The sequence below is a fragment of the Oryzias latipes genome, chromosome 12 (assembly GCF_053564925.1).
Source record: "Oryzias latipes strain Hd-rR chromosome 12, Olatipes_Hd-rR_3.1".
NCBI classification, from domain to species: domain Eukaryota; kingdom Metazoa; phylum Chordata; class Actinopteri; order Beloniformes; family Adrianichthyidae; genus Oryzias; species Oryzias latipes.
Genome location: NC_136248.1, coordinates 13,352,428 through 13,379,664, shown reverse-complemented (window position 1 = coordinate 13,379,664; position 27,237 = coordinate 13,352,428). Strand labels below are relative to the sequence as shown.

Genomic DNA, 27,237 nt, shown 5'->3' with positions numbered 1-27,237 from the left:
TCAAAAACCTTTCGTTTTCTAGGACAGTTTCTGCAGAGCGTCAGGAGTCCATCAGAAAGTCAGTAAACCCGCCCCCTGTCCATCATCCATCTGTTTACACGCTCTCCTGTTAGCAGGAGCCTCACAAGGCATGGGCAATACGGGCAATTTAAAGGGGGGCGCCATTCCCACGCTTGGAAGAAAGATAATAGAAAAACGATAGTAGCGCAATTTTCTGTTATTTCGCAGACTTGGATCGGCCTAAAACCTGCGAATTGGCGCACCCGCAGCTCCGCCCGCTCCTGTCTTGGAGAAGGAGCCGCAAATTTGTGTGAAGGAAGGGGGGGGATAGTGAGCGAAGGCAGCGAGGTGAGCACGGAGGGCAGTCACGATTGTGCAACACCTGGATCATGGTGTGCCTTAAGATTACTCAGCTCATGCCAATAATGTCATTCTTTATTTACTATTGTAACATTTTTATTCTTTATTTTCCATCTAAATGTATTTTTTACGTCTGCCTGTTGTTTAGTTGGTGTTAGTATTTGACACAGAGACAGCAGGTAATGCAGGCATTTTGAGATCATAAATAAACAACTGATTATTTGTTTATGAATGTATTGAGGGTATTTGGAGGGATTTTACTGCTGGTGTTGCACATAGTTAGGAAAATGCCAAATAGTTTTGGAGTAATCCCACTGATGAGTTGTATGATTTTGTTTTTCACGTTTTTTAAGACCTAAAAATGATATTCACAATAACAGGTTTTTAAATAATCAAATCCCTCTGATACGTTTCACAAAAACACACACCGGACGTCAAACACCAAGCAGAAATGAACTTTTTGCTAAAACTGATGCCAGGAGTCCAGCTCTAAAAAAATGACAAAAGAGCAAAGAAAACAGAATTCATTGATTTGTTATTTCTTATTATTTATATTTCCAGGCTTTGTTTGTTTTTATTTTGCAGCACGTTCATAATTGTATAATTTTAACAGAATGTATTTTTATGGAGACCAAAATATTATGTTATTTGAGGTTTATCTTGATTTATTTTGATTGATATTCCTGTCTGTCTTTATTTCTATCTATGCTCTTTATACGTTTTTAAAGTTTTAAAAGCTTAGCTTTAGTGTGTTCAATAAATGTTTATCTTGTCCGGTCCGCAACCCTAAAGCGTGTTTTGGATTAAGGCCCCCTGTGCGACTGAGTTATATGAGTAAATAAAATTCATGCATTTTTTTGTAAAATGGCCATAGAAAGATGGGGAACAATAGGATGCCGTCAGAATTGAATGAGTGCGGGGGATAGGGGTGGGGGGTTACTCGCCCAGGGAGTACGTTAGTTTAAAACCGCCACTGCTGAAACACTTAAGAAAAGCATGATATAGGCCCTTTAAGCTTACATTTTCTTTGTATTTATTCTCTATCATCAGAAAAATGCTACAGGAACACATGTCAAAAACACCAAAAATGCAATTTTCATCAGAGTAGGCTTTAGTTCACTCCCTTCACTAGTCTTGCTCTTTCTGAATCCTTCTACATGCTTCCCTCTTTTTTCCCTTTCTCCCCACTCCCTCTCAAATCATCATCTCAACGTGGCGATGCTGTCATGACAACTAAAGTGCTTTCTGAGTGCTTGTTGGGTAAACTCACTTTCCCAGAAGTGCGTCCTCCCTTTTACCCTTCTCCCTATTTGTGTGCACATATTCCGAGGTTGTCTTCTACACTTGGGAGGACCTTATTAGACATGGGGATTTTGGCAGGGCCTGAGTCTTGACCAGCTCTAACCAGCTTAGCAAGTGAGAAGGCTATTTATTGCATCAATATAAGAAACAAATTCAATAAAACTGAAGCCTTATTTTTTTTCTAAATTGCATAGGCTTATCCATAAGATAGTATCCTCACAAAAATATATTCTGCATCTCAAACACATGAAAAAACATTCCTGAAGCTTCTGAAATATTAATAATTTCTTCATTTGGCAAAAGAGACTTCTATGAAAGTCTGCTTGTCTCCAGAGTCCTGGTTTAGGCTAAGGGCTGGTTAGACTGCTAGTTAAAGATCCTTTAAGTACATTCATTTTTGATGATGCCTTTCTAAATTGCTTTGTCTATTTAACACTAATGAATGAACAATACAAAAACCATATCATTCTTTTTTTGATTGTTTCCATTTTTAATCTTAAAAAAAAAGATCAGACGTTAAACCCTGATAACTGCCTCAATTTCACAATTTAAAAAAAAACAACAAACACTTTTTTTGACAACAGAAGCAACTTAACGCATAAAAAGAAATATAAGCTTCTCACTTTTGATATGTTTGGCATTTGTTTATTAATTGCTAAAACAATCTCAAAGTATTTTACACATCTGACCAATCAAAAGGAGCCCTTATATGTTAGATGCCTGGCTCCAATTTTGACAAGGGTTATTTGTAGAAAAATGTAAGATATATTGACTTTTCTTAAAATAGAACGGTTGCAGTGAAATGATAATATAGTAGTTGTTTTTTGTTTTGCTGTATGTTCATGTATCACAAGTCATCATATTGATCACTAATATTATGAGTTTCCCCTAATATCGTACGTATCTACTGTGTAGAACTTTATTTAAATGAGAAAAAGATTTCTCTTTTATGAGATTTTTAATCTTTAAGATGTTTTCCATTCACACGGTCTCAATCACCACTGGGAAACAAGCGGCCAATCTTGTATTGGTTGAACATAGTCGATTGATTGTTGGGTGCATGGTTTTGTTTTTCGTTTCCAGATTAAATTACGTTGAAGTAAATGTCGAAACTGAAGTTGTAAAATAGGATAAATATAGAATTAATTGAGGATTTTTATTTACTTTAAGGGCTTACATCATGCTTTTCCTTTTAGAGTAAGACTCCATATATATAATAATACATTACCTGTGGCACAACAAAAACAATTAATTCAATTAAGTATGAATTATATTCACAGTCACGGTAATTTTCTACCCGGAAGTGCCTCGATCTCTCCTTGTGGGTGCCGCCCATTTCATGATGATAACTTAAAGCCGGCCTCGGCAGCGTGTCTGCATTACGGCCGCGTAAACAAACAACATTTAAACTTTTGCAAAGATGGATGTGCATATTGTGCAATGAATGCATTCTGCTGATCACTGCTAGCTGCGTGGAGAAAGTGTGTGTGTGTGTGTTTTAACCTGGGGGCATTGCTGGCAGCACAGACTCTTCCTGGAAGGGGCTGTTCCTCACTTTATGGCGTCACATTGTGAGAACCCACTCGTTTTGTGGATTGGGAGGGGCTGGTGCTAAGAGAGCAGGTATTTAGAGGAATCCTCAGAAATGCATGAATGGATCAAAATACCGCTTTGGGGTTGTTTTTGTGTGGAATGAACATTATAATACACTTAAAAACTCAAAGTTAATTTTGCATGATATAGACCCTTTAACAGCATTTTTTATATTAATTGCTTTAGTTTTTAATAATAGTTCATTTCTTACTTTAGACTTTCATTAAACCAAACATTTTCACTTATATTCCGCATTTTAGAATGCACTAATGTCTGCTTATTGCAAGATTGTGAGAATAAGTGGGAGCTAAACAATGTCCTGGCCTGTTATTCCCACTAAAAGGAAACCTCCATTGACTTGATTGTATATTATTGTTGTATTATCATCTCTCTTGGTTTGTATTCTCACAGTAATGTGTGCAGGCAAGTGCTGGTACATGCACATGTGGCCGTATGCGATCCAGCCAAAAAGACAACAATAATATTTGAAGGTATGAATCCTTCGTACATGCAAACATACAAAAAGGCCACTGCACGTTGTGTTTATGTTCTTTGGACCAGTAGAACAAATACAGGAAGAGGATATTTACCGTTTCCTCTAATGGTTTATTAGTTCACAATCTTATCAGTCGACGAAAAAGTTATTGTGTTAAAATGCTTTTTTTTTTCTTTTGTTCACATTTTGCTCTTCGTCTGTCAAAATGACTCTAAAGGGTGACTTCCCCTAGGAAGAAAATGACAATTTGACATATTTTTCCTTTTTTATTTTTTTATTTTATTGTGGAATTCTATTTGACTTTTATGGCAGATATGAACGCCTTTTAATGCTGATGCATACTTCAGCTACAATTCTTGATTACCATTTAAATATCAATTTTTTGCTGTATGTTTTGTGAAGTCTTTGACTTTCTACAATGTTCCTTTGAAATGTTGGGCTCTCAGACCTACAGGATAGTGATCTGTTGCAACTGGCCCCATTCCAAGCCACCATCCCTGTCATAAAAACAAAAAAGGCAATATTTGCATTCATAATGTGTTTATGTTCAGACAAATACAATTAAATACTTCGTTTATTCACAGTCTGTGGGCTTTAATGTCCTTTTTTTATAGCCCCTCTCCCTGCGTGCTTCTTTCCCTAAGCATTAATGGCTTACTTTCTCTAATCCCTCTGAACGTCAAGAAGACGCATGAATCAACATGTTTACTGTGAAATGCTTCCAATTAAGAAGGACGTTTGTTAATAGGCATCAGTGGACATTTCTGGATCCGTAATTGCCTAGGATGCCAGTGTGGGATGCATATTAATTACATATTAACCTCATATTCATAAAAGCGTGCACACACAAATCTGTACAGACACATTACTGTGTGTTGCATATTAATTACCCATTTCCCTTTGTGCTGTGCATCAAGATCCACCTAGCTTTGTAAAGACAGCCTGGTCAAGGGTAATCCAGGTACGGGCTCAGGCGCACACAGTGCTACCTGAACTTCCATTTTTAATCTAAAGAAAAAATGATCAGACGTTAAACCGCTTCAATTTCACACACACAAAAAAAAACAACAAACATGTTTTTTGAAAACTGAAGCAACTTAAGAAAAAATAAATAAAAGCTTTACGCTTTTGATATCCTTGGCAGTTGTTTATTAAATGGTATTGCACACACACACACGCATGTATAAATGTGTGTGTGTGTGCACATGTGTCAAACTCAAGGCCCGGCGTCCAAATGTGGCCCGCTATGTCATTGTATGTGGCCCACGAGAGCATAAAAGCTTTTAATTTATTAAAATAAAATAAAAAAATTGGTGTGTATTTATTCATATCTAGGGAGAATCTGACTTGAAATATCGGATTGGGCAACTATACATTAGGATTTAAACACTGTCAATATTACATAACCTGACAGAATCAAATTTAAAAGGATTGATGCTAGAGTAACAAGCAAACATATGTTTTCTATGCAATTGTCTAAATTGTATGTAATTGTCCCTTTAAAAAGTTAGAATAAATAAATATGAGTTGTTTAACATCAAAGAGTAGTTACATTAATTTTCCATTACATTTAGTTACATGTATAAGTTATATCTGACCCTTTGGGGATAGAATATGCTGATGTGGCCCTAAGTGAAAATGAGTTTGACATCCCTGATCTAGAGGGTAAAAGTTTAAACTATTTAAAGACATGTTGTCAACTTATTCTTTGGTTTTTCCATTCCTTTTTCTGGCCACTTTTTATTCAATCAGTGGGCAGAAGTACAATAATTAATATTAATATAATATTTTCCTCTATATGTTTGGCATTAGCAAAATTGGATAATAAGGGGCTGTTAACAAAATGTATTGGTAAAACATTTCAGCTTGAGCTGAAGGCTGTAATCAAGTCCCTTTTAACAAACATGTTTCATTTAAAAACAAGACCTAATTTCAATTTCTTTTTTTTAATGGAAATTTGGTTTTTCACCTTTCTCTCTAAACCTTAAAAAAAACATGTTAGTTGTTTTTTATTCTAGATTGTGGGTCCCATAGTGAATATTATCTGTGCTGTACTAATTGGCTGGGAATAAATAAAAAAATAGCTATCCTGGGAAACATCTTTCTACGACGGCGGCTATTAAACCAAGAAAAACAGACAAAAATCCAGGGAGTGAAACTTTATTTTATAGGTACCTTGTATAAAGGCATTATGGTGACAGGCTTAGTCCAGGATACTTAACTATTTGTCTGAGGATTGATGGAGGAGAGCAGTAGGGGCACAACATGAGAGTTTCCAAAAGGTAAATGTGTAACATTGTTTGGTGGGTGAAATGGAAGAACACACCTCTTTTTATTGATTTGACTTGGAGGGATTTTGAGGATGAAGCCAAGGGCAGATATAGGCTGCACAATAAATCTCATAACTGTGTGTCTCTGTGTGTACCTTTTTTTCACCTCAAGTACAAATTCGACCTTTAGCTATCAGCAGATCCAAAAAACGACTCTTTTGAGGTTAAACTTAATTTATGGGACTTTGAAACTTTACATAATTCTGACTGATTGAACTTAAAAAAGGATGTTCATTATTCAACTTTATATTTATTTTTTGAAAGTCTGCTAAGGTGTTATGGTTGTTGAACACTAATTTTAAGAATTTTCCGGCTAAGCCAATAGCAGACCTACATTTGCAGGCATTTGTTAAGTATAATGATAAACTCTGGTCGCAGAAACATATGAATTTATGTAGCTGCAGTAATAACTAGAAAAATATCTAATTGTACTTAGTGGTACAATAGTTTCAGCACTTTGATTGAAAATTTGGTTAATGATTGCTTTTTTTTTTTCAAATTTAACTGTAGTCTTTGTCTTCATTTTACTTTTTAAGTTGGTTATGTGTCGCATCCCACGTGTCATACACAGTTTGTGCGAGGAGGGTGCGTGCGGGGGGGAGGCAGAGGTGAGACTCGGAGTGATCCGGGGCAGAGGGGGAATTTTTCAGGACTAATATTCCATGACAACAGACCAAGGTTCCGTCAAGGTGAATCAGAAGCACTGCTGCCTAACGTCTGAAACACACATACACACACACACACACACACCTCCTCCCACCTCTTTCTCCTTTGTCTCCTCTTTTGTCCTTCTATTGCTTCCTGTCTCACCCTCAGAAATTTGGCGGCTCTCCCCCCCTCATTCACCATTTTGATCTTATCTTCATTTTTGCTTTTGTATATATTTTTTTTGTTTGTCTCAGCGACTGGTTGTCCATTCCCTAGAAGTTTCATTTTTGTGATTTTAATTGAAGCTTTTGATGGAGTGGGTTTGCTCTACAGCTGCATCAGAACAATAGTGGAAAACAAGAGCCTTTAAATTCCTTGGACAAAGATTGAAGGATCCTTGCTCCTTTGTCTTGTTGTCCTCTATCATAGCCTGTACTCATCTGAATAATACTCCTGCTTAGAGCTAACTGTATAATTGAAAACATTTTCCTGCTACTTTCATTTGCACCTCCACCATATTTTCATATCTGGTTGAAATGCTTTAACAGAGTACAGATTAAATGACTGTTTGGTTGGCATGGAGTTGCAGTCATGTTATCAGATGCTGCTTGTGGGTTTTTGGATGTTAACATACTGAGCACATCAGCCTCCTGTCTGCCTGCCACTTTTGGATTAGTTTGTTTTTCTGTGGGAGGAAGATGGTCTGTTTCTTTCCTTGTACCTCTGTGTGTCGCACATATGGAAATGTTAATCCCAAGATGTTTGCAGATTTAAAATAACTGAAAAATAGAAAATAAACTACCATATTTTCCTTACAATAGGGCCCACTGGATTATAAGGGGACCGTAATTGAAAAGTTTATTTGCAAACTTGTGTCACAAATGAAGCACTCTTAACTATTCAGAACTAGACCACAAGATAATAATCCTTGTTAGCATAAAAACATAAAAAAACTGGATTTTAATTGGTGATCTGCATGTAGAAATGCCTACACAGCTGTAGCCGTTGCCTCAAATGACAATGACGTTTATGACCAACAGCATTTTGCACAATCTCCGTCTTAGTTAGACCATGATTAAAGTAATCAATTATGAATTGATTAATTTCTCCTGGTATTCAAAGATTTTCTCTGACAAAATGCTTTGTTTTGCTTCGGATTGTAGCAAAATGAAAATAGGTAGATTCTTCGTTATCTTCTTACCACAACACAGCGTACTTTGTTATCTGGTGACAGTAACTTCTACTATCTTGATAATCTCTTAAAAAGAAGGTGTTTTCTCGATAATGTGATAGTACATGTTTTTTTGATGAGAAAACATGAAATAAAAAGCAAGGTAGGCAGTTGGTAAGATTTTAATCACCTTCTCTGGTAAACTTTAACCAGGCTTCTCAACATGTTTTTATTTGGTTCTCCTTTGCACCCTCTTCTTCTTTTTTGTATTTATACATCCGCTCTTATTCCATCCATTCTCTCTAACCTCAACCTTCTCATGACATCCCGTCCTCTCCCTCCCTTTCAGTCTGCAAAGTGGGTTTCTACCGCTCGCTGCTGGAGTCTACGGGCTGCAGTAAATGTCCCCCTCACAGTGTGGCCAGGCAAACAGGGGCCACAGTTTGTACCTGTGAAGATGGATACTACAAGATTGAGTCTGACCCGTCCAACATGGCCTGCACACGTGAGGATTTTCCACTAAATATTGGGATTTTATATCTATTTTTGTAATCCTTTGTACCAATTATGCTCTTTCTATCTGATTTTTAGGTCCTCCCTCTGCACCACGTAACGCCATTTCCAACGTCAATGAAACCAGTGTCTTTTTGGAGTGGTCCATTCCATTGGAGACTGGCGGCAGGAAGGACATCCGCTACAATATCTTATGCAGGCAGGTCCTGCCGGAGGGCAGAGGCTTGGATGAGTGCGGACCAAATGTTCGCTTTCTGCCTCGCCGAGTCGGTCTGTCTAACACCTCAGTAATGGTGGCTGACCTGCAGTCACACACCAACTACAGCTTCCTGCTTGAGGCTGTCAACGGAGTGTCAGAACTGGCCAAAGACCACCCCAAACAGTATGTGTCGCTGAATGTGACTACCAATCAGGCAGGTATGTTGCACCAAACCAATCCAGCTTCATTTCCTGTCACTATAAATCTGTTCTCAATGTATATAAAAGATGTGGTAAACCCAAAAGATTGTAGCAGAAGGATAACTTGCATTTCCAGTAATGTTTTGATGCGAAATTATTATGAGTGCTCCAATTAAAAACGCAGCTGTCCCTTTTATCTGCTGTATCCTTAATTAATGTGAATCACAGGAAAAGGAGATCGTCTTCCAGACAATCTGTATGTCTGCCCTTTTGGCACAGATAGCTGAGTTTGATAACAAAAGCACCAGATGATCAAATTATCACAGTATTTGTCCAACAAATCTGTTGCTGTATTAATTTTTCACTTATACACCATGCTTGCTGTGAAGGAAAAAGCACGCTGCAAAGAAGAGCCAATTTTGGTTTTGCTGCTGCATCCAGATGTGTCTTCCAAAAAGCAGCTTGGTTCCCTCATTTAGGAGCAGCGTTTCATCAACAAGATTCACAGGAATCCGAGGTGTAATGAAATTCCCTGACTCGAAGGCTGCTGTGTGTACGGGCCTCTCTTGTCTGGTAGCAGGTGGTATTCTCAATGCCTGTCAGCAGTGATGAATCACAATGATGAGTCACTTTGCATGTTAATTTGAGGTTAGGAGGGGAGGGGAGTAGTGTTTTTGATCAGCGTTTATTAGGATCTATAAAATCTGCCTCACCAGAGGTCAAAGGGATTCACACAGTGTAAAACTCCATCCACTTCACATTCATCAGCTGTCGCCAGAGCCATTGTTTGCCTCCTTTGAAATGAAGATTAGAGTCCATATCTGCTTGGGAAACCCATTTTGATGTTTACAAGAGTAATAAGCTTGAGCCGTTTATTTAATTTTCTGCGAATGAAAAGGGCAGCACATGGTGTTAATGAAATGAGAGAAAGATGAGTACTTTGTTCTTGCCTTCGCCTCTCTGGAGGAGGAGGAGAGGAAGGATGTTGAAGAAGGGTTTTCTCCAGTTTGCTATACATGGTGCTGATGCATAGGCAGCATAAGAGTAGAGAGTATTAGTCTAACAGGAGTGGTTACGATTAGGGGTGTGTATTGGCAAGAGTCTGGCAATACGATACATATCCCGACACGGGCCCCAGGCTATGATACATATCCCAATATTGTACCGGAACACATTTTTTTCTTTATTTTTTTTTACAAATATAACTTAGAAAAACTCTACCTGGATTTCAATACATCTTTCATTGTAATAGTCAAATTCAGTTTATTTTGTGATCACAATGTTAAGCACTGCAACTGTATCTCATAAATAAGTTGCTTTTACCCAGGCAAATTTGAAGTGCTCTTATGTTGGTAACCTAAAATATATAAAGGGAACAGTCAACATTGTCTGATTTCCACTACAAAATATACTTTAGTATATGGAAAAAAATGAATGAATGTGCCTTAACCAATAAGGTTGTAAAAGTTTGATTGGGGAAATAAAGCGCATTTTATTTTCAACATTGCTTAACGTAGCTTCTCCAGTACATTTAAATGGTAACAGTTCAGGAACCTGAATGGTGTTTTAAAAATCTTTATTGTTTCTTTCCGAACACAATAAAGTGTGATGATGAGGCAGCTTGACTATGCAAGCGATTCAGTAGCATAATTAAAAATAAAAGTCAAAACCAGAAATTCTTTTTCATTTTCAAAATGAAGCAGCATTTTTCGATTCAAAATTACTATGAAAAGTCAATCCTTCAAAATGCTTTTCCTTTTTCTTCTTCAACACTGCTTATTCTGTCACTTAATTAAAATGATAATGAAAATGGTATTTGACATTTCACTTTCAAATCGTTCTCTGGCAAATGTGTAGCAAAATTAATTTTGAAATGTCTAATTTGACAATTAAAATGGATTAACAGAAAGGCTTTTTAATTTTCAAAATGTAGCGGCATCAAATGACTCAAAATTAAAATGAAAAATATATACTTCAAAATGCTTTTTCATTTTCTACTTAAAAAACGCTTATTCTGTGTCTTAATTAAAACGAAAATGCAAAGAGGGGATTGCATTTTCATTTTAACATCCACCCTGCGAATAGTGTCGCATTCTTCAATTCGAATAAGCATTTCCAGCGAGGAGGCGGGGCGATGACGTCAGTGCCATCTCCGTATGTCCGGCTGCTACGAGACACATGCTAGGAGCAGTAGAGCTTTGTGGTAGCGGCAGAGAAGACGGCTTTGTGATGGTTGTGAACTTCTGATGATTTTACACAGCTTCTCAGAACTACGTATCAGCATTTCAGTGCTGCTACAATCTGAGAAACCATCATATGAATTTGACTTTCCAGTGGTGTCCAAAACAAAATAAAGGATGATGTAATTCACACAAATTTACATCCAAGATGCTTATTGCCCGTTCAGAGTTTTAAGTATCCTTTCGGCTAATGTTTTAAGCACATATTAGCCTAATGCTAACCCGTCTTTCGGGTCCTCCTTACAGCAAAGAAAAAACAACGACCGCATGGATTTTAAAAAAATATGAGCGAGCAGGCCTTTAATAATAATCACAACAGTAATAAAAGCACAACAACAACTATAGCAGATTTTGCCATGCTAAACGTTTGCTGGTTGGACCAACACGCACTCAGCACGTTTTTATGCTACAGAATCGCTTCCATAGCATGACAGGATGAAGGAAACTTCCTTTATTGTGATAAAGATGCTTTGTTTAAATATCTGCACAGCCACGCTTTCTAACGCGGAAGTAAACTAACGCTGATTATCAAAATGACAGCTTTTTTAGAGCGTTGTACATATCACTCTGATCCATCAGGTCGCTGAACTAGAACCCATTGCTGGGAGGTTCTGCAGAACTTTGGCCAGCTTTGCCGATAGCATTTTTGTTGATGCTAAGTGCATTAGCCTATTAGCCGCTGTGCAGCTGCAGTGCTTCACTCGTTCTCATCGGAGTCTGCTAGAAAGCACTGCAATGTGCGTTTTTAGATGTTACTGACAGCAACATGGAACAGAGTTTCAGTTCGGTTCCCATCCCAAGTAAAAACTAAGTAGTTCATGTCTCATAACAACGAAAAAAGCTGCCTCTGGCCGAGGTCTTCCTGTTGTTTTGTGCAGAGTAGAGCTGGTCAAAGAGGCTCCGTGTGCTCTGCTGCCAACTAGCGGTCGGAGGGTGAAGTGGAAAACAAGAGTCAGAAATAATTAAATAAATATTGTCCTAACAGTATTTTGAATCAATACAAGTATCGCCAAATGAACTATAGCAATATATTTCTAACACCCCTAGTTATGATTGTACTATGAAAGGGCAGAAAGGGCAGACAAGAGATGTATCTGTGCTGATGAAACCATCAGGAGGCTGTCTGATGAATGCTGACATTCTCTGTCTTGTCACTGAACTGAGTTGATTAAAACACTGCACAACTCTTAATTATTCTTGGTTGGAGTTGAATCTAGATTAAATAATCACAAGAGCAAGTGGAAGGCTGGGATTATGCTAGATTACGGTAGACATGCCAGCCAGAGTTAGAACCAGACGACTTTAGCAGATTTCAGGCATTGGGTGGTGAAGGCATAACACTGATATGCAATTGTTACTGTTGTTACTAATAGTTACAAAGAACTTTTGATCCAATACGATGAGCAACATTATAACCATTTATATAGCTTGACCCATTGCTCCTTTTTAATTGTGAAATAAGAAATTAAACAAAATTAATTAAGGTGTTTCATCCAAAATTGAGGCAAAAAGTACAAAACTTTGCATTGTAATGTACCAAAAAAAGTGTGAATTTGGACATTGATAAAATTACACGTTGCCTCATTTGTTTTCTGTTAAACTATAGCTGAAAGAACACACTTTAAAAATATAATCAGAACTGAAACACAAGCAACTGTTTTTGTTGTTTGTTTAATGAAGTGCAACATGTTTTTTCATCACTTAAATTCACACCTTTCATAAGTTTTGTTTCAGGTTTTAAAATTCTCTACAAAAACAATTAAAGTATTAGGGAACTTGGATTTAAAAAATAATTAAAACATTTTTCTTAATTTGACTCTAAGGCAAAACTATAGGAAATCGCAAAAAGAACTGACCAGCTACTTTATCAAGTACATCTTGCTAGTACCAGGTTGTACCCCCTTTTGCCTTCAGAACTGCCTTAATCCTTGGTGACATTGACTCAGCAAGGTACTGGAAACATTCTTATGAGAGTTTGGTCCATATTGACATGATAGCATCACACAGTTTCTGCAGATTTGTCGGCTGCACATCTGTGATGCCAATTTCACGTTTCCCCTTTTGACTGTATATGAGAACTAGACTAAGTGACCCCTTCCCACCCACTTCTAAAGAGAAATAAACAGATATTAATGTCATTTTATTTGAAATTGAAAATAACTAGGATTAGCAAGAACATGTTAAAAAAGTAGCAGAGCAAGAATGGATATTCTGACAAAAATAATGACTGAGTTACTGAGTAACAGCTATTTGTCTTCTGAATAGAAGTCTATCGGACTTTGGCTTCGTTGAGCCAGCGGGTACTATTTGGAACACAAGGGGGAGGAATCATTTAGTCCAGTTGTCTTATATGGTCAATGGTTGGACGTATGAAGCGATCGATTGACAGATTTTCCCAGGCCTGCTTTCGTTGGAAGGGGTGTGGCCTTCTATCATGCTTAACACTGATTGGAGAGATTGGTTGCTGTAGACTCAGATCAATACTGACCAATCACAGTTCACATCTGGTTTCAACATGGCGATGGACATACTGCTGAATTGACTTCACTTGGTTGGAACCGGAAGTAAATAATTTTCTTTGGGTGATGTCACTGACTCAGTTCAATTCTCTTATACAGTCAATGGTTCCCCCACATTCCTATATCCATTCTCCAACATTCTCCAGTCTGAGATGATTCCATCTTTATGACATGGCGCCTTATACTGCTGGAAGTAGCCATCAGAAGATGGTACACTGTGGTCATAAAGGGATGGCCGTGGTTAGCAACAGTGCTTAGGTAAACTGTGGCATTTTAACTATGCTCAATTAGTAATAAATGGGCTCTAAGTGCGCCAAAAAAATATCCCCCACACCCTTACACCAGCAGCCTGAACCGTTGATCCAAGGGAGGATGGATCCATGCTGTCATATTGTTGATGTCAAATTATGACTCTACCAGTCGAATGTTGCAGCAGGAATGGAGACTCATCAGACCAGGCAACATTTTTCCAATCATCTATTGTCCACTTTTGGTGAGCCTGTGAAAATTGTAGCCTCAGTTTCCTGTTCTTAGCTGACAGACTCTGGTACAATACTCAAGCCATCTACAACCATCTCTTGAAACCCAACAAACTGGTTTCACTCCAGTGGCAGTTCTACCCTGAATTAATCCCCGGGCGAGACCCTCACAAGGCGCCCCACCCATAGAGTCACAACAGAACTTTGTCCATGTCAACTGACATGTTTTATTGGTAAAAAAGCATGGCAAAAATACAGTTAGATAGGAAAATATTTAATCAAACACAATATTGAATAAATAATTTAAAATGTAGCTTAAAAAGTAATTTTTCTTAGTTTTTGCGTGTTGTCTTGATAAAATAAAAGATGTGCATGTGTGGAAAAGATTTCTGTTAAAAAGGAAGCTATTAACATCAAATGGTATACCAAAGTAACAAGAACAGCAATTTAAAGAGAATTCCCAAAGCAAGAAATGTAACGTGTGCTTTAACCCATTGATCTGCACCCTTTGTGTCATGGGTTTAATTGGCTGGTGAAACCTTTGATTTTCACTACAAGCAAACCACACTTTCACTTGTCTTGTGTGCAAATGTTTTTGACAGTGCTTCTGCCTTTGGTGGTAAAGGCACAAAAAACAAGCAACTGAGACGGGGGCGAATTAGATTCAGAACAACAGAGAGTTGGAGGATGTGCTGTTTGATGTGAGGAAAGTGTCATGCGCGATAAGGGATCCGTGAAATAGGTGATTTCACAGCATCTCTGTGAAGCCCTGCTGAATAATAAAGTGCTGGTACTCGTGAGGAGGTGAAAGTTCCAGAGAGAAGTAGGAAAAAGAGGGCCAGAACAACAGGGGACAGATGCTAGGGGACAGACTGGAGGAGTAATGATAGGAAGGTTGTGATAATGGATTTAAAGGTCACCTAGAAAGGAAATGTCAAAAAAAAGAGTGGGGATGGCAAAGAGAAAAATGGCCAAAAAAAAATTTGAGAAATAATCCGAAACAAAATATTTTGGGACATTCTCCTTAGATTTGGCAAGTTATTAAGATTTTATTACTTTAGGTTTCAGACATAATTTATTTTAGATATGCTATGTATCGAAAAAAGTAATTATGGAAATATGATAGGAAAGGGAAGGAGAGATTCTGGTTGAATTTATAAACAACTTATTAACAAAAAAATTTATAAACAAAAATGTTCCAAAATCATATATAACCATTCTTATATTATATACCCGTATTTCTAAGAAGTATTTATCATTGACATGATAAAAAGTTTCCCTAAAACTCCATTGTATCTAACATGATCTTTGCTTTCTACCCTGTAGTTTATCATCACTCCACTAGAGGCAGTAGAACGGCTTTTCCTGTTAATTTCAAAATGGCTGCTCCCATGAAATTTCAAAAACACTTTTGGTGTGAAAAGTTCAGCTAATTTTCTAAACTTTATTGTTAGAATAACCAATCTTTTCCTTTTCATTTTTTAAATGACCAATGGCTGTATTCAAAAAATGCAAAATTTGTTGATAGTTGATATCTGTACAAACTTGTTACACCATGTTGAAAATGTGTGGATTAAAATTGAGATAGTAGGTAAATAAATTGTTTATTTCCTGAATACTCATCATTGTTTTGAGCAAACCTTATCAAATCACCTAACATGTCATCATTAGCATCATTAGCATGTGCAAAATATCTTGATCGGATCAAAGATCGGATTAGAATTAAACCGTGTACATGGGCCCAGAAAAACCTTTTCCCATTATAATAAACGTTTACATGCCCCGCACTTTCGGTCGGAATACATCATTTACATGTGCAGAACTCTCTAAAATACTGGAAGAGGAAATGAGTTCCGCTGTAAACAAGCCGAGCTGCCAAACACATATATGTGGCAGTTCCGTAATATACAAGATGATCTTCTAACTGTCCTTTTATTATTGTTATGGTTATTATGAAGTGCCTGTTCGCTCATTGTTTTATTTTTAATCTGTGTGGTCAGTGCTTTTTTTTAAAAAAGCCTGAAGAAGGGTTAGGAGAAGGCTAACACGTGCTACAACATTTAGCCTCGAATGAACATAAAAGCCGCAATCTGCATTTTGGCTGAACCTAAATATGTGGGAATAACATCAGCCCTTTATTTTGTCGGGACACCACTGGAAACACAAATCCACGTTGATTGTTTGAACGGTTTGTGAGGACTGAGTGGCATTTCTGCTTTGAAAAGCTCACACACCGCCCCAAAGCCGGTGTGTGAGCTTGTGTGAGCTGGCAGTCCAAGTTCTGCCCGGAGACACAGTTCTATCAGGAGACCAATTCTCCTGAGTCCGGCAGCTCACCCAGAGACAAAGCCCCCCTCCCCTGCCTACAAACACAAAGCTATAAGTCCGGCTGCTGTGCTCACAGACACGGTTCAGTCGCGCGGAGCAGCCGGTTGGTCCTGTTTGCGCTCCAAAGCTTTATCTGGAGCACCCGACCGTTGTGCGTGATGTAAAACCAGAGCAGTAGTGACACACTATCGGAATAAACTGTTTACATGCACCAACAATCGGCAAAACCCACCTCGATCGGAAAGATATTTTGATCCAAAAGAGTCTGATCGGGGCAGAGTATTCCGAACACCGTTTTTACATGACGCATTTTTCTTCCGATCAGGCATTCAGTCCGATTACTTTTGCACATGATAACGCATCTACTGATATTATCTTTTGCTTAAAAGTGGTCACTTGAATGCGCATTAGTGACTCGAAGTCAACCAAGTCAGCCTTTTAACATACAGAATAGTGAGACTTTTAGGCTTCTTGTTTACAAAAAAAAAAGGAGACTATCCCTCTTCATTTTATACATTTTGTTAATTGTTGGTTGTTACCACCTGAAATATGTAGCAAATATCATATTTTCTGCACTATAAAGCTCTCTAAAAAGCCCTACATTAAAAAAAAGGCAGTGTGCCTTATAATCCAGAGCGTCTAATATGTTATTCTGGTGGTGTTTTTCTGATGTTGAAGCAATTTTGAGAGCTACACGGCCCTCTGTCAAAATGTTTAGCTGTGTTATTCTGAATACGCTAAAGTGTAGGGGTGTTGGACAGTGTTATTTTATGTGTTAGGCTGGTCGATCTTTAAGGACATGAGGGTAGATCGCAGGCCAGCATAGATAAATAACCAGTAAAATAAAAATATATTTCTAAAAAATCCACCAGCGAATCAAAATCCTCACCGAGAAGTATGTGACTTGATTGACATGCAGAATGGCCAATCGAACTCTGATACATACATCACTGCACATGCGTGTTTAAATACACTGAGCTCAAATTCTGTATGTCAACAGAAAGTCGCTACTTGCCCCACGGCACGTCAGATCACTGGCAGAAACCACTCCGGCCCACTGGGGGGTTTATTGAGGCCCGGATCGCCCGGCGTGCCTCCGCAGTTCCCGCCCGATGGATCTGAGCCCACTAAGGCAGCAGTGTCTTCCGTGGCACACGCTTCTCGAGCGCTGGCCAGCAGCACTTTAGCAATGCCATGCTCCCCCCATTGTACGGTTTACAGCAGAGCATGAAATGTGATAGTCTTTGCTTTCAGCTTTTGTAATAAAACAGCTCATCTGTTAATACAAAAGCATCTCCTCACAAATATCTGTGTACTCTTACTGTGTAGTTTTTGAATTATCAGTAGATAAACAATTTAATGTACATAATATTCATAATACTATGTTTTTTTAAACAGTATTTTGGTATGTATATATATATATATATATATATATATATATATAGGTAGATGTTTAAGACATTGTCGTCTCAAAAGTAGCTCACATGCCAAAAAAAGTGTGGGCACCCCTGATGTAAAGGCTTATTAACAGATTTAACAAGCACAGGAAGTGTTTAAAACAGCAAGTGTCAATAAAGCGTGAACCCAGTTGCTAAAATAAAAGTGTTGCTGGAGCGCTGTTAGCACTTCTCTTTAGAACATCCCCCTTTCTGTGTTTCTGATGTTTAATTTCTCACTTTCTTTTTGTCACCAAACAGCTCACTCAGTTACCATCACTCTCCCTTGTTACCACATTCCTCCCTGGCGTCACTTTGTGATTTTTGTTTTTCTGCAACTGCTTTTTCCCGTCTTCTGTTGTAAACACTCATCTTTTGCGGTTCATAGCTCATTTCTGTTGTATGTTTGCATAACATTTGCTCATCTATAAGTTGATGTTTAACAGAAATCTGCAGCCTTTTAACTTGGCAGTTGACACAAAAGTTTAGTTAAATCCCACAAGAACTGACAAAAAAATTGACTTTATTTTTATCCACTTATTTAATTTGGACATAAATTAATACATACAATTTAAAGTATAAGATTTCATAATGATCACGTAATCATTTAATAAATACTCTATAAAGTTATCATTGACAAATATTTTGCTTTTTTACAGTTCTTTCAAACCGAGTAAAGTGGAATTGGTTTTACAAGGTTCAAGCACAACCACTTGTTTTGAGTAATCACTATCATGTCAATTTGTATGGGAGCCGGTTTAGCTCGTGCTGGTTTGCGGTGCCTCCGTCCGTGAAACCAGGGTTCGACTCGGGGCTGCTCCCTGTTCCCTTCTCTACTTCTGTGCCGGTGCCAAGCCCGGTTGCTTTGAGGGGGTTGCGTCAGGAAGGGCAACCGGCTTAAACATTGCCAAGTTTACAATGCGACTCGTTCGCTGTGGCGACCCCTGATGGGAAAAGCCAAAAGTTGGCAACAACAACTATCATGTCATTATTTCCCATCATTTTATTTTTTTTTGTTAAAAATATGACTTCGTATCACTTAGCAAGCTAAAAATAATTTATAAACCTACCCAACAAACTTCAGTTTCACAGCTTCAGTAGTAAATGGCATCCTTCTTACTTTTACTTAAAGAAAAGGAATAGAAGTTCTCAAGAATCAAATCATGAAGTTAAAGAAGTCAAAGATATTTCATTTTTAGACTCAAAGCAAAAAACGGACCCCCTTAAAAAAGTCAAAACTTTTTAAATTTTGAAAAATGTATTTAAAGCAAAATGACAGAAAATCTGACATTGAGGTAAAAATGGTTTACCAAGAGTTCCTTTGATAAGAAAAATATTCCAGAGTGAGACTTTATTTTCCTAATTCCTTATTTTCCAGAATTGTATTTATTTTAGAAATATAGTTTCTGCTTAGTGCTTAGCATCTATATTCCAACTTTCATTGTAAATTACTGTGATCTGTATTTTCTGTTCTGTAATTGACTCTAAATTGCTTTTTTGTTGCCAAGATAGTCAGTGGATACAATAAAGTTTTATATTCATTGCCTCAGATGTCTGCACTGTAAGTGAGATACAGCAAATGTGGTCAAAGCGGTAAGGAATGCAAAGTGACCTGTACTGTATACCAGAATCTCTTTTTGCAGAACCTTCTGCAGCGATGCCCTTTCACAACAGCCTTTCGATTTCGAAACCTTTCGATTTAACAGACCTTGAAAAGCTGTGTATGTGTATGTTTGGACTTTAACATAGATAGTGGTGTATTGTTACCCATAAAGCTTTTGGGAAAATAGGCCATTTCTCATCACTCAATCCCAGCCTTGGTGCCATTTAAGCATTGAAAGTGTGTGTGTGTGATTTGGTCTCTGGTTTCAGGCTTTTAAGATGTTGCAGATAACACTTCTGTGCAACCATCCTCTCAGGATACAGTTACTGCATTTGTAGCAATGATTTATTCCCTGTGGAGTTCTGCTGAGGCTATTGAAACCTAAACAGCGTTGCAGCAGACGCACACACACATACATTCACACTCGTACACCATCGGGATGTTGCCTGAGGGAGCATTTTGCCTGGTTAAAAGCTCTTTATGTGTCAGAGACTCCCCAACTGTCCCTCTGAGAGTCAGCTCAACAGTTCAGGTTACAATAGGATGGCTGGTTGATTGATGCTACCATCCTCTTTTTCAGGTTCCAAACTGAAATGATTATTTTAAAAATGAGCAGAAACAAGTTTTGTGAACGGAAGGCTTTTTTATTTATTTATTTATTTTTTCTCTGCACTTTTTGATAACTGCTTGATGACACCAAGTGCTGAAACTCAGACCTGAAGAGCCATTGAGCTGATCTCAAGGGCTTCCCCAGATGCGTCTTCTCGTTTGTGAAGAATAAATTCAATTCAATTCAATTTTATTTGTATAGCCCAAAATCACAACAACAGTCGTCTCGATGGGCTTCGAAGTAAAACATGAAATCAAAAGGATCACGAATACAAAGAGTTCAATAGAAAAATACTAAAATGAACTAACAAACTGACTAAGCTATACTGGCATCCCTGCCCTTAGACCCCCCTTCGCGGTAAGGAAAAACTCCCAAAAAAACCGGATTCCGGAAAAAACGAAGAAACCTCAGGGGTGCCCACATGAAGGAGGGATCCTCCCCCAGGACGGACAGGCGATTTACCAGAAATCTCAGAGAAGAATTAACTTATCTAAATCTACAACTACATATATAAAAGTCCAGCAGACGAGCTTCATCCAGCCGTGGTTGTGGGGACAGTCAAAGGCGCGAGTCGAGCCGGAGACAGGAACCACAGCCAGGTGTAGGAGCAGGAGCAGAGACGAGGTAAACGGTCAGGTACAGAGCAGAGACGAGCCAGAGATGAGCCAGAGGCAGGATCCACAGCCAGGTGTAGGAGCAGGAGCAAAGGCGAGGTAAACGGTCAGGAACTGGAGCACGGATGAGCCAACTGGAGTCTGGAAGCACTCCCACTCCCCAGGAGGGGAGAGGAAAAGAGGGACAATACATGAATCGCACTGTACCAAACAGAGGCATGGAGAACTAAAAGAATCAAGAATAGAGGAGAGGAAGCGTAGAAGTAAAAACAGGAAAGAGGACAGAACCCCAGTGCACCATAGTTACCCCAGCTTCAACTTCTAGCAGCCTTTTAAAAGAAATAGTTATTATTAAGTTTAATTTAAACAAACTAACATTAAGTTAAATAATCTCTGAATACTAGCCAGTCTGACAATAAGCCTGTCCAAAGAGGAATGTTTTCAGTCTAGCTTTGAATGTAGAAACTGAGTCGGCCTCTCTTACATGAGCTGGGAGTTTATTCCATAAGACAGGGGCTTGGTGGCTAAACGCTCTACCTCCAACCGTACTTTTACTAATTCTAGGAACCACAAGCAGTCCTGCATTTTGCGAGCGAAGTGTTCTGATTGGTTGGTAAGGGACTATGAGGTCCTTAATATAGGACGGGGCCATTCCATGTAAGGCCTTATAGGTTAACAGGAGGATCTTGAACTTAATTCTAGAATCAACTGGGAGCCAATGGAGCGAAACTAACACAGGAGTGATGTGATCTCTTCTGCTGGTTCCAGCTAACAATCTAGCAGCTGCGTTCTGAACAAGCTGGAGACTTCTTAAGGAACTCTTAGGACACGCTGCTAACAAGGAGTTACAGTAATCCAGCCTCGACGTAACAAATGCATGGATGAGTTTTTCAGCATCACTCTTAGAAAGTATATTTCTGATCTTAGCAATATTTCGCAGGTGAAAAAAGGCAGTTCTACACGCCTGAGATATGTGAGCCTTAAATGATAAATCCTGGTCAAGTAAAACCCCAAGGTTTCTAACTGTGGAATTGGGGGCTATACTTATACCATCCAGGGAGACTATCTGAGCAGACAGAGCATCTCTGAGGTTTTTAGGACCAAGTATAATGACCTCAGTTTTTTCTGGGTTCAAGAGGAGGTAATTAATTGTCATCCAGGTCTTGATGTCACTGATGCAGGCGTTCAGTTTCTCTATCTGGTCATTCTGGTCAGGCTTCATGGATAAATACAACTGCGTATCGTCGGCATAACAATGAAAATTAATGCTGTGTTTCCTGATTATGTTTCCTAGGGGTAACATATAAAGCGTAAACAGGATCGGTCCCAAGACTGAGCCCTGTGGGACTCCATAGTTGACTCGAGTGCACTGAGAGGAATGGCCATTTACATTAACGAACTGATACCTATCAGACAGATAGGATTTAAACCACTGGAGAGCAGATCCTCTGATCCCTATGTCCTGCTCTAATCTATGGAGTAAAATACCGTGGTCGATAGTGTCAAAGGCAGCACTGAGGTCCAACAGGACCAGAATAGAAAGTAGTCCCTTTTCTGAGGCCAATAACAAGTCATTAGAGACTCTAACTAGTGCAGTTTCCGTACTGTGGTGAGGTCTAAACCCCGACTGAAAGTCTTCAAAGTGGCTGTTGTCCTGTAGGTGGCAGTAAAGCTGCTTAACTACAACTCTTTCTAGGATTTTAGAAATAAAGGGCAGGTTTGATATCGGTCTATAGTTGGCCAAGATGCTAGGATCCAAACTGGGCTTTTTCAGAAGAGGTTTAACAACTGCATATTTAAAAGACTGTGGCACGTAACCCGTTTCCAGAGAGGTATTTATCATTGTTAATATGGGATCATTAATTAGGGGAAAAGTTTCTTTAAAAAGTCTAGTGGGAATTGGGTCTAACAGACACGTTGAGGATTTGGAGGACGTAATAATTGATGTTATTTCCGCTTGATCCACAGCAGTGAAGCAGTCTAATGTTACAGAGGTTTCTATGGATGCCTCCATTTCTACCGCTTCAGCCTGTTCTGGGCTGATAGTAGGAATAACTTGATTTAACTTATGTCTAATATTTGAGATTTTACTATCGAAAAATGTAAGAAAATCATCAGAGCTGAGAGAAACAGGAACATGTGGTTCTACTGAGCTCTGACTGCGAGTTAATTTAGCTATAGTGCTAAAAAGAAATCTTGGATTGTTTCCATTCTCTGATATTAAGGTTGAATAGTACTGGCTTCTAGCTCTACGCAGAGCTTTTTTATAATTTAATAGGCTATGTTTCCAGATATCCAGAGACTGCTCTGAACCGGAGCGGCGCCATTCCCTTTCCAACTTACGGGTTTCTCGTTTGAGAGAACGAGTTTCAGCGTTAAACCACGGTGCTACTCGGTTTTGTCTGACGAACTTAGGTTTCAAGGGGGCAACAACATCGAGTGTACTCCTGAGGGCTTGTAAGGCATCATTAACAAAGTGGTCATTTATACTAGGACTGATACTATGGGAGCTGGACTCAGAGTATTTTCTCAGAATATCACTAAGTACTGGCTGAACTGTGTGTTTAAACTCAGACACAGAACGGTCAGTTAAGGTTCTTCTAAGTTGTTTCTTATTCACTGGGGCAGAAGGATGTTCCAGTGTAAACTGGAAGGTAATCAGAAAGTGATCAGAAATGATGGGGTTAAGAGGAAGGACACTCAGCTGGCTGATCTCTATACCATGGGTTAGAACAAGGTCCAGGGTGTGCTTATGACAGTGAGTGGGTTCATTCACACTTTGGGTGAAACCAACATCATCTAATAAAGCTGCAAAAGCCTTTCCTAGGCAGTCACTGGGGTCATCAACATGAATATTAAAATCCCCTAATATTATAATTTGATCAGAATCTAAGACAATAGTCGATAGGAAGTCGGAAAACTCAGTTAAAAATTCTGAATATGGGCCGGGGGGGCGATAAATAATTATGAGTAAAACAGGTTTTCGAGTTTTCCTGTTTGGGTGACTTAAAGACAATATGATGCTTTCAAATGAATTATAAGCATTTTTAACTTTAGGGCTGAGAAGTAAGCTAGACTGTGATATTACTGCCAAACCACCTCCTTTCCCTGAAATCCTGGATTTCTGATAGTTAGCATAAGTGGGGGGGGTTGCTTCATTCAATCTAACATAGTCATCCTGATGGAGCCAAGTTTCTGTTAAGGCTAAAAGACTAAGATTGTTATCAGTAATTAACTCGTTGACTAAGAGGGACTTGGAGGAAATGGATCGAATGTTTAATAAACCGCATTTAATGACATAATTCTGCTTGTGAGAACTGCTGTCTGTCACTTTTAAGTTTCTATGACGCGCTCCTTTCATTTGTCTTTCAGCACATAAGCTAAAGCTCGGACCTGCTTGATTTTCCCTGCATGGGTTTTGCACCGGCACTAACCCTAAGGGAGGCTCAGAGGAGCGTTTTACACTGCTGCTCTGCGCCCGGGTCTCGTCTCTGGATTGTCAGGTTAACAGACTAAGCCTAGCAGAAATGTTTCTAGAAAGAAGAGCGGCACCGTCCCGGGTGGGATGGACGCCGTCTCTCCGCATGAGACCGGGCTTCCCCCAAAACGCGCTCCAGTTATCCACAAAACCAACGCCGTTTTCTGGGCACCATCTAGAAAGCCAGCGGTTAAATGATGAAAAGCGGCTGTACATTTCATCATTGACTAAGTTCGGCAGGGGACCAGAGAAAATTACAGTGTCGGACATCGTCTTAGCCAGTTTACACACCGAAGTTACGTTTAACTTAACCACCTCTGACTGTCTCCGTCGGGCATCATTACCGCCTGCGTGAATCACGACTCGACGGAACCTGGACTTATTCTGAGCTAACATCCTAAGGTTCCCCTCGATGTCACCAACTCTGGCCCCCGGATAACACCTGACTGTAGCCGCTGGGAGCTCCACGTTTCTAACTTCAGAAGAGCCTATAACCAGAGTTGAGTGTTCAGCGGGTGTGTCGCTGAGGGGGGAGAACCTATTACTAACGTGGAGTCTCGGGTGCTCTAAGTTTTTGCGTTTAGCACTATGTTTCCTCCCAACCGGTACAAACCCCTGACTGTCTCCCGGCTGTTGGGAGGGCGCTGGGGTGCTAGCTAAGTTAGCCCTGGTAGCGCGGCCCGCGCTACGAGTAACGACCTGGCTAGCCGGCTTAGCTTCCACTGTGCGGAGCCGCGCTTCTAACTGCTCCAGCCTGGCCTCCAAGTCTAACACAAGACTACACTTAACACACCTACCCCTATCTTCACTAAAGGAGGCAGGATCATCACTAAACATATGGCACATGGGGCAGGAGAGAGGAGGAGAGGCGGAAGGAGTGGTGGTGGCCATACTAGGTTCTAAGCTAAGGCTAGCGGTGTTTAAGTAAAGAGAAGTGGTTTATTTAGCAAAATGAGAAAAGTGAACAGAAAGCGGTTTAACAGTGGTGAATTAGCTAATAAAAGGTACTAGATGTGAATATTAACCCAGATAACCCTTAGAGTAAGCAATAGTAGTAAGGCTAATGCCAAACAAGAGGACAGCAGTCACACAACTAGCACTGCGAATAGCTCACCCGGAAATGACGTCACAGGAAGATGAAGAGGATTATTAAAGGATTATTTGATTAGACGTTAGCTCACCTTGTTGCCAGATTGGCAAGGCCCTTGTGGGGATTTGAATTTTCACAAAATTGAATGTAAAAAGAAAAAACAAAATTATTCTTATTTAAAAAAATATCATAATATCACTAGCTGAAGGGCAGAAATCAATTTTTTCTTTCAGCATTGCCTTCAAAGTCTTTCTTGTTGTTTTTTTTTCTCTTTGCTTTGTGATAATTTCACTTTGAGGTTTCATTTGCAGTTTAAATTTTCATGATCAGCATAATTAGCACAGTGCTTGTAAACATCAAAGCGTGTTGAGGTGTTATTGAATTATGTGTCATATTTAATGACATGTAATTTAACCCAGCAGATTTTATAATACTGACAGGATTTCTCTGGAGTTTAACTGCTGTTTGTTTGGAGACCGCACCATTGTTTTTCCTCTTGATGGTCTCAATTACTGCTTGTGTAAAATCCTCTGGGTTGCTTTTTTATCAAATTGCTTCTGACAGTGAGATGTTGGCTCCTGACATTATGCATTGTCTTTATACTGGATCTTTGTCTTTGCAGCGCCTTCCCCAGTAAGTGTGGTGAGGAAAGGACATACTGGGAAGAGCAGTATCGCCCTTTCCTGGGCAGAGCCGGATCGCCCCAATGGCATAATCCTTGAGTATGAGATCAAGTACTTTGAAAAGGTGAAAAAACAAAAAAAACAAATGGAAGTTTGTGTGCACTTTTTGGATAACGAAGGACTTAGTCAGACTGCCCTGTATTAAAAATAAATAAAGTATTTTTCAGAATATAAGTCACACTGGAGTATAAGTCACACTTTTGGGAGAAACTTTATAACCAAAATGCAGGACATTTTATCTCAACAATAATTGACTGAATATATGCACGCTTCACTACCGTTACACATTGATGCTTATTTAGCTTCATGAAACATAGGAGGAATCTCGTATATTAGCGCAACATATGGACAATTATTCAGAAAACCATAGCACAAAAAACATGCAAACAAGTCAACTAAACTCTTTATGTCACAGGCCATGGACGCACCTTTTGTACGCAGAGGCCTTTAAACGGACTTAAAAACTTGCATAGCGACGTGTGAACGTAAGAGTTTTGAATGTGGAAGCCTGATATGTGCATATACGTGCGTTTACGAGGACTTCTCCTTGAAAGCGGTCACTCGAGCACACTTTTCCAAGCTCGGTGTGGACATAGCATAAGAATGAACGACAGTTCTTCTTCTGCATTGGTGTCAGTAGAATTAATACACACTAAGAGGGCCCTCCAGTGGCTGTTGCTATTTCGTTTTTAAAATCATACTTTTACTCCAAAATATACACTACATTTTTCAATGAGCCAGTATAAATTCAAACAATTTTTACTAAATTATTCTTGTTACCTCTTTGGGGATCTTGGAAAACAAGAAATGACTATAAAATCTCAAGATTCTCTCCTTTTCTTTTGAGCAACATTAAATCAATAAATTAATTACATTTTCTAAGTTTTTATGGTAAGATATATTCTCATTTAATTCATCATATTGGGGCAGAAATCATGTAGATAAAGAAGTATTTTGTCTTGTGCTGTTACAATCATCTTTCACTAAAGGCTCTAGTTTGGAATTAGAATGTTCTGCAATGTGATGCATCAGTTTGGGTCCTTGTTTCCACCCCCCTTTCTCTTCTTCCTCAGTCATCCTCAGTTGTCGTCTTTCCTTGGAAGGTCAGAGTAAAGGTCCACAGGAGAACAGGCCACAGTTTGTGGTTTGCTAATGGCCTTGGGCTTAATGGAAGGGACTTTTGGCTGTGTTTAATCCCAATGTGGTTAAAGTGAAGAAACTGATCCTGCACACACACCAACTTATGCCTGCGCTTACCGCAGGCAGCTCAACCACAGAGTAGAAGGATATCTAAGCAAGAGATCAATGTGTGGACAGTTTGACAGGCAAATCTGGTGCAATTCAG

General features: G+C 39.0%; 1 protein-coding gene across 1 annotated transcript in view; it reads left to right on the top strand.

Moving 5' to 3' along the window:
• epha5 (EPH receptor A5) overlaps positions 1 to 27,237 on the top strand; it is a 73,492-nt gene that overhangs the window by 26,828 nt on the left and 19,427 nt on the right. The window contains exons 4-6 of the mRNA XM_011481948.4: positions 8,250 to 8,405; positions 8,492 to 8,830; positions 25,832 to 25,956. Of these exons, the coding sequence (XP_011480250.1) occupies positions 8,250 to 8,405; positions 8,492 to 8,830; positions 25,832 to 25,956 (620 nt within the window). The remainder of the gene's footprint in view (positions 1 to 8,249; positions 8,406 to 8,491; positions 8,831 to 25,831; positions 25,957 to 27,237) is intronic.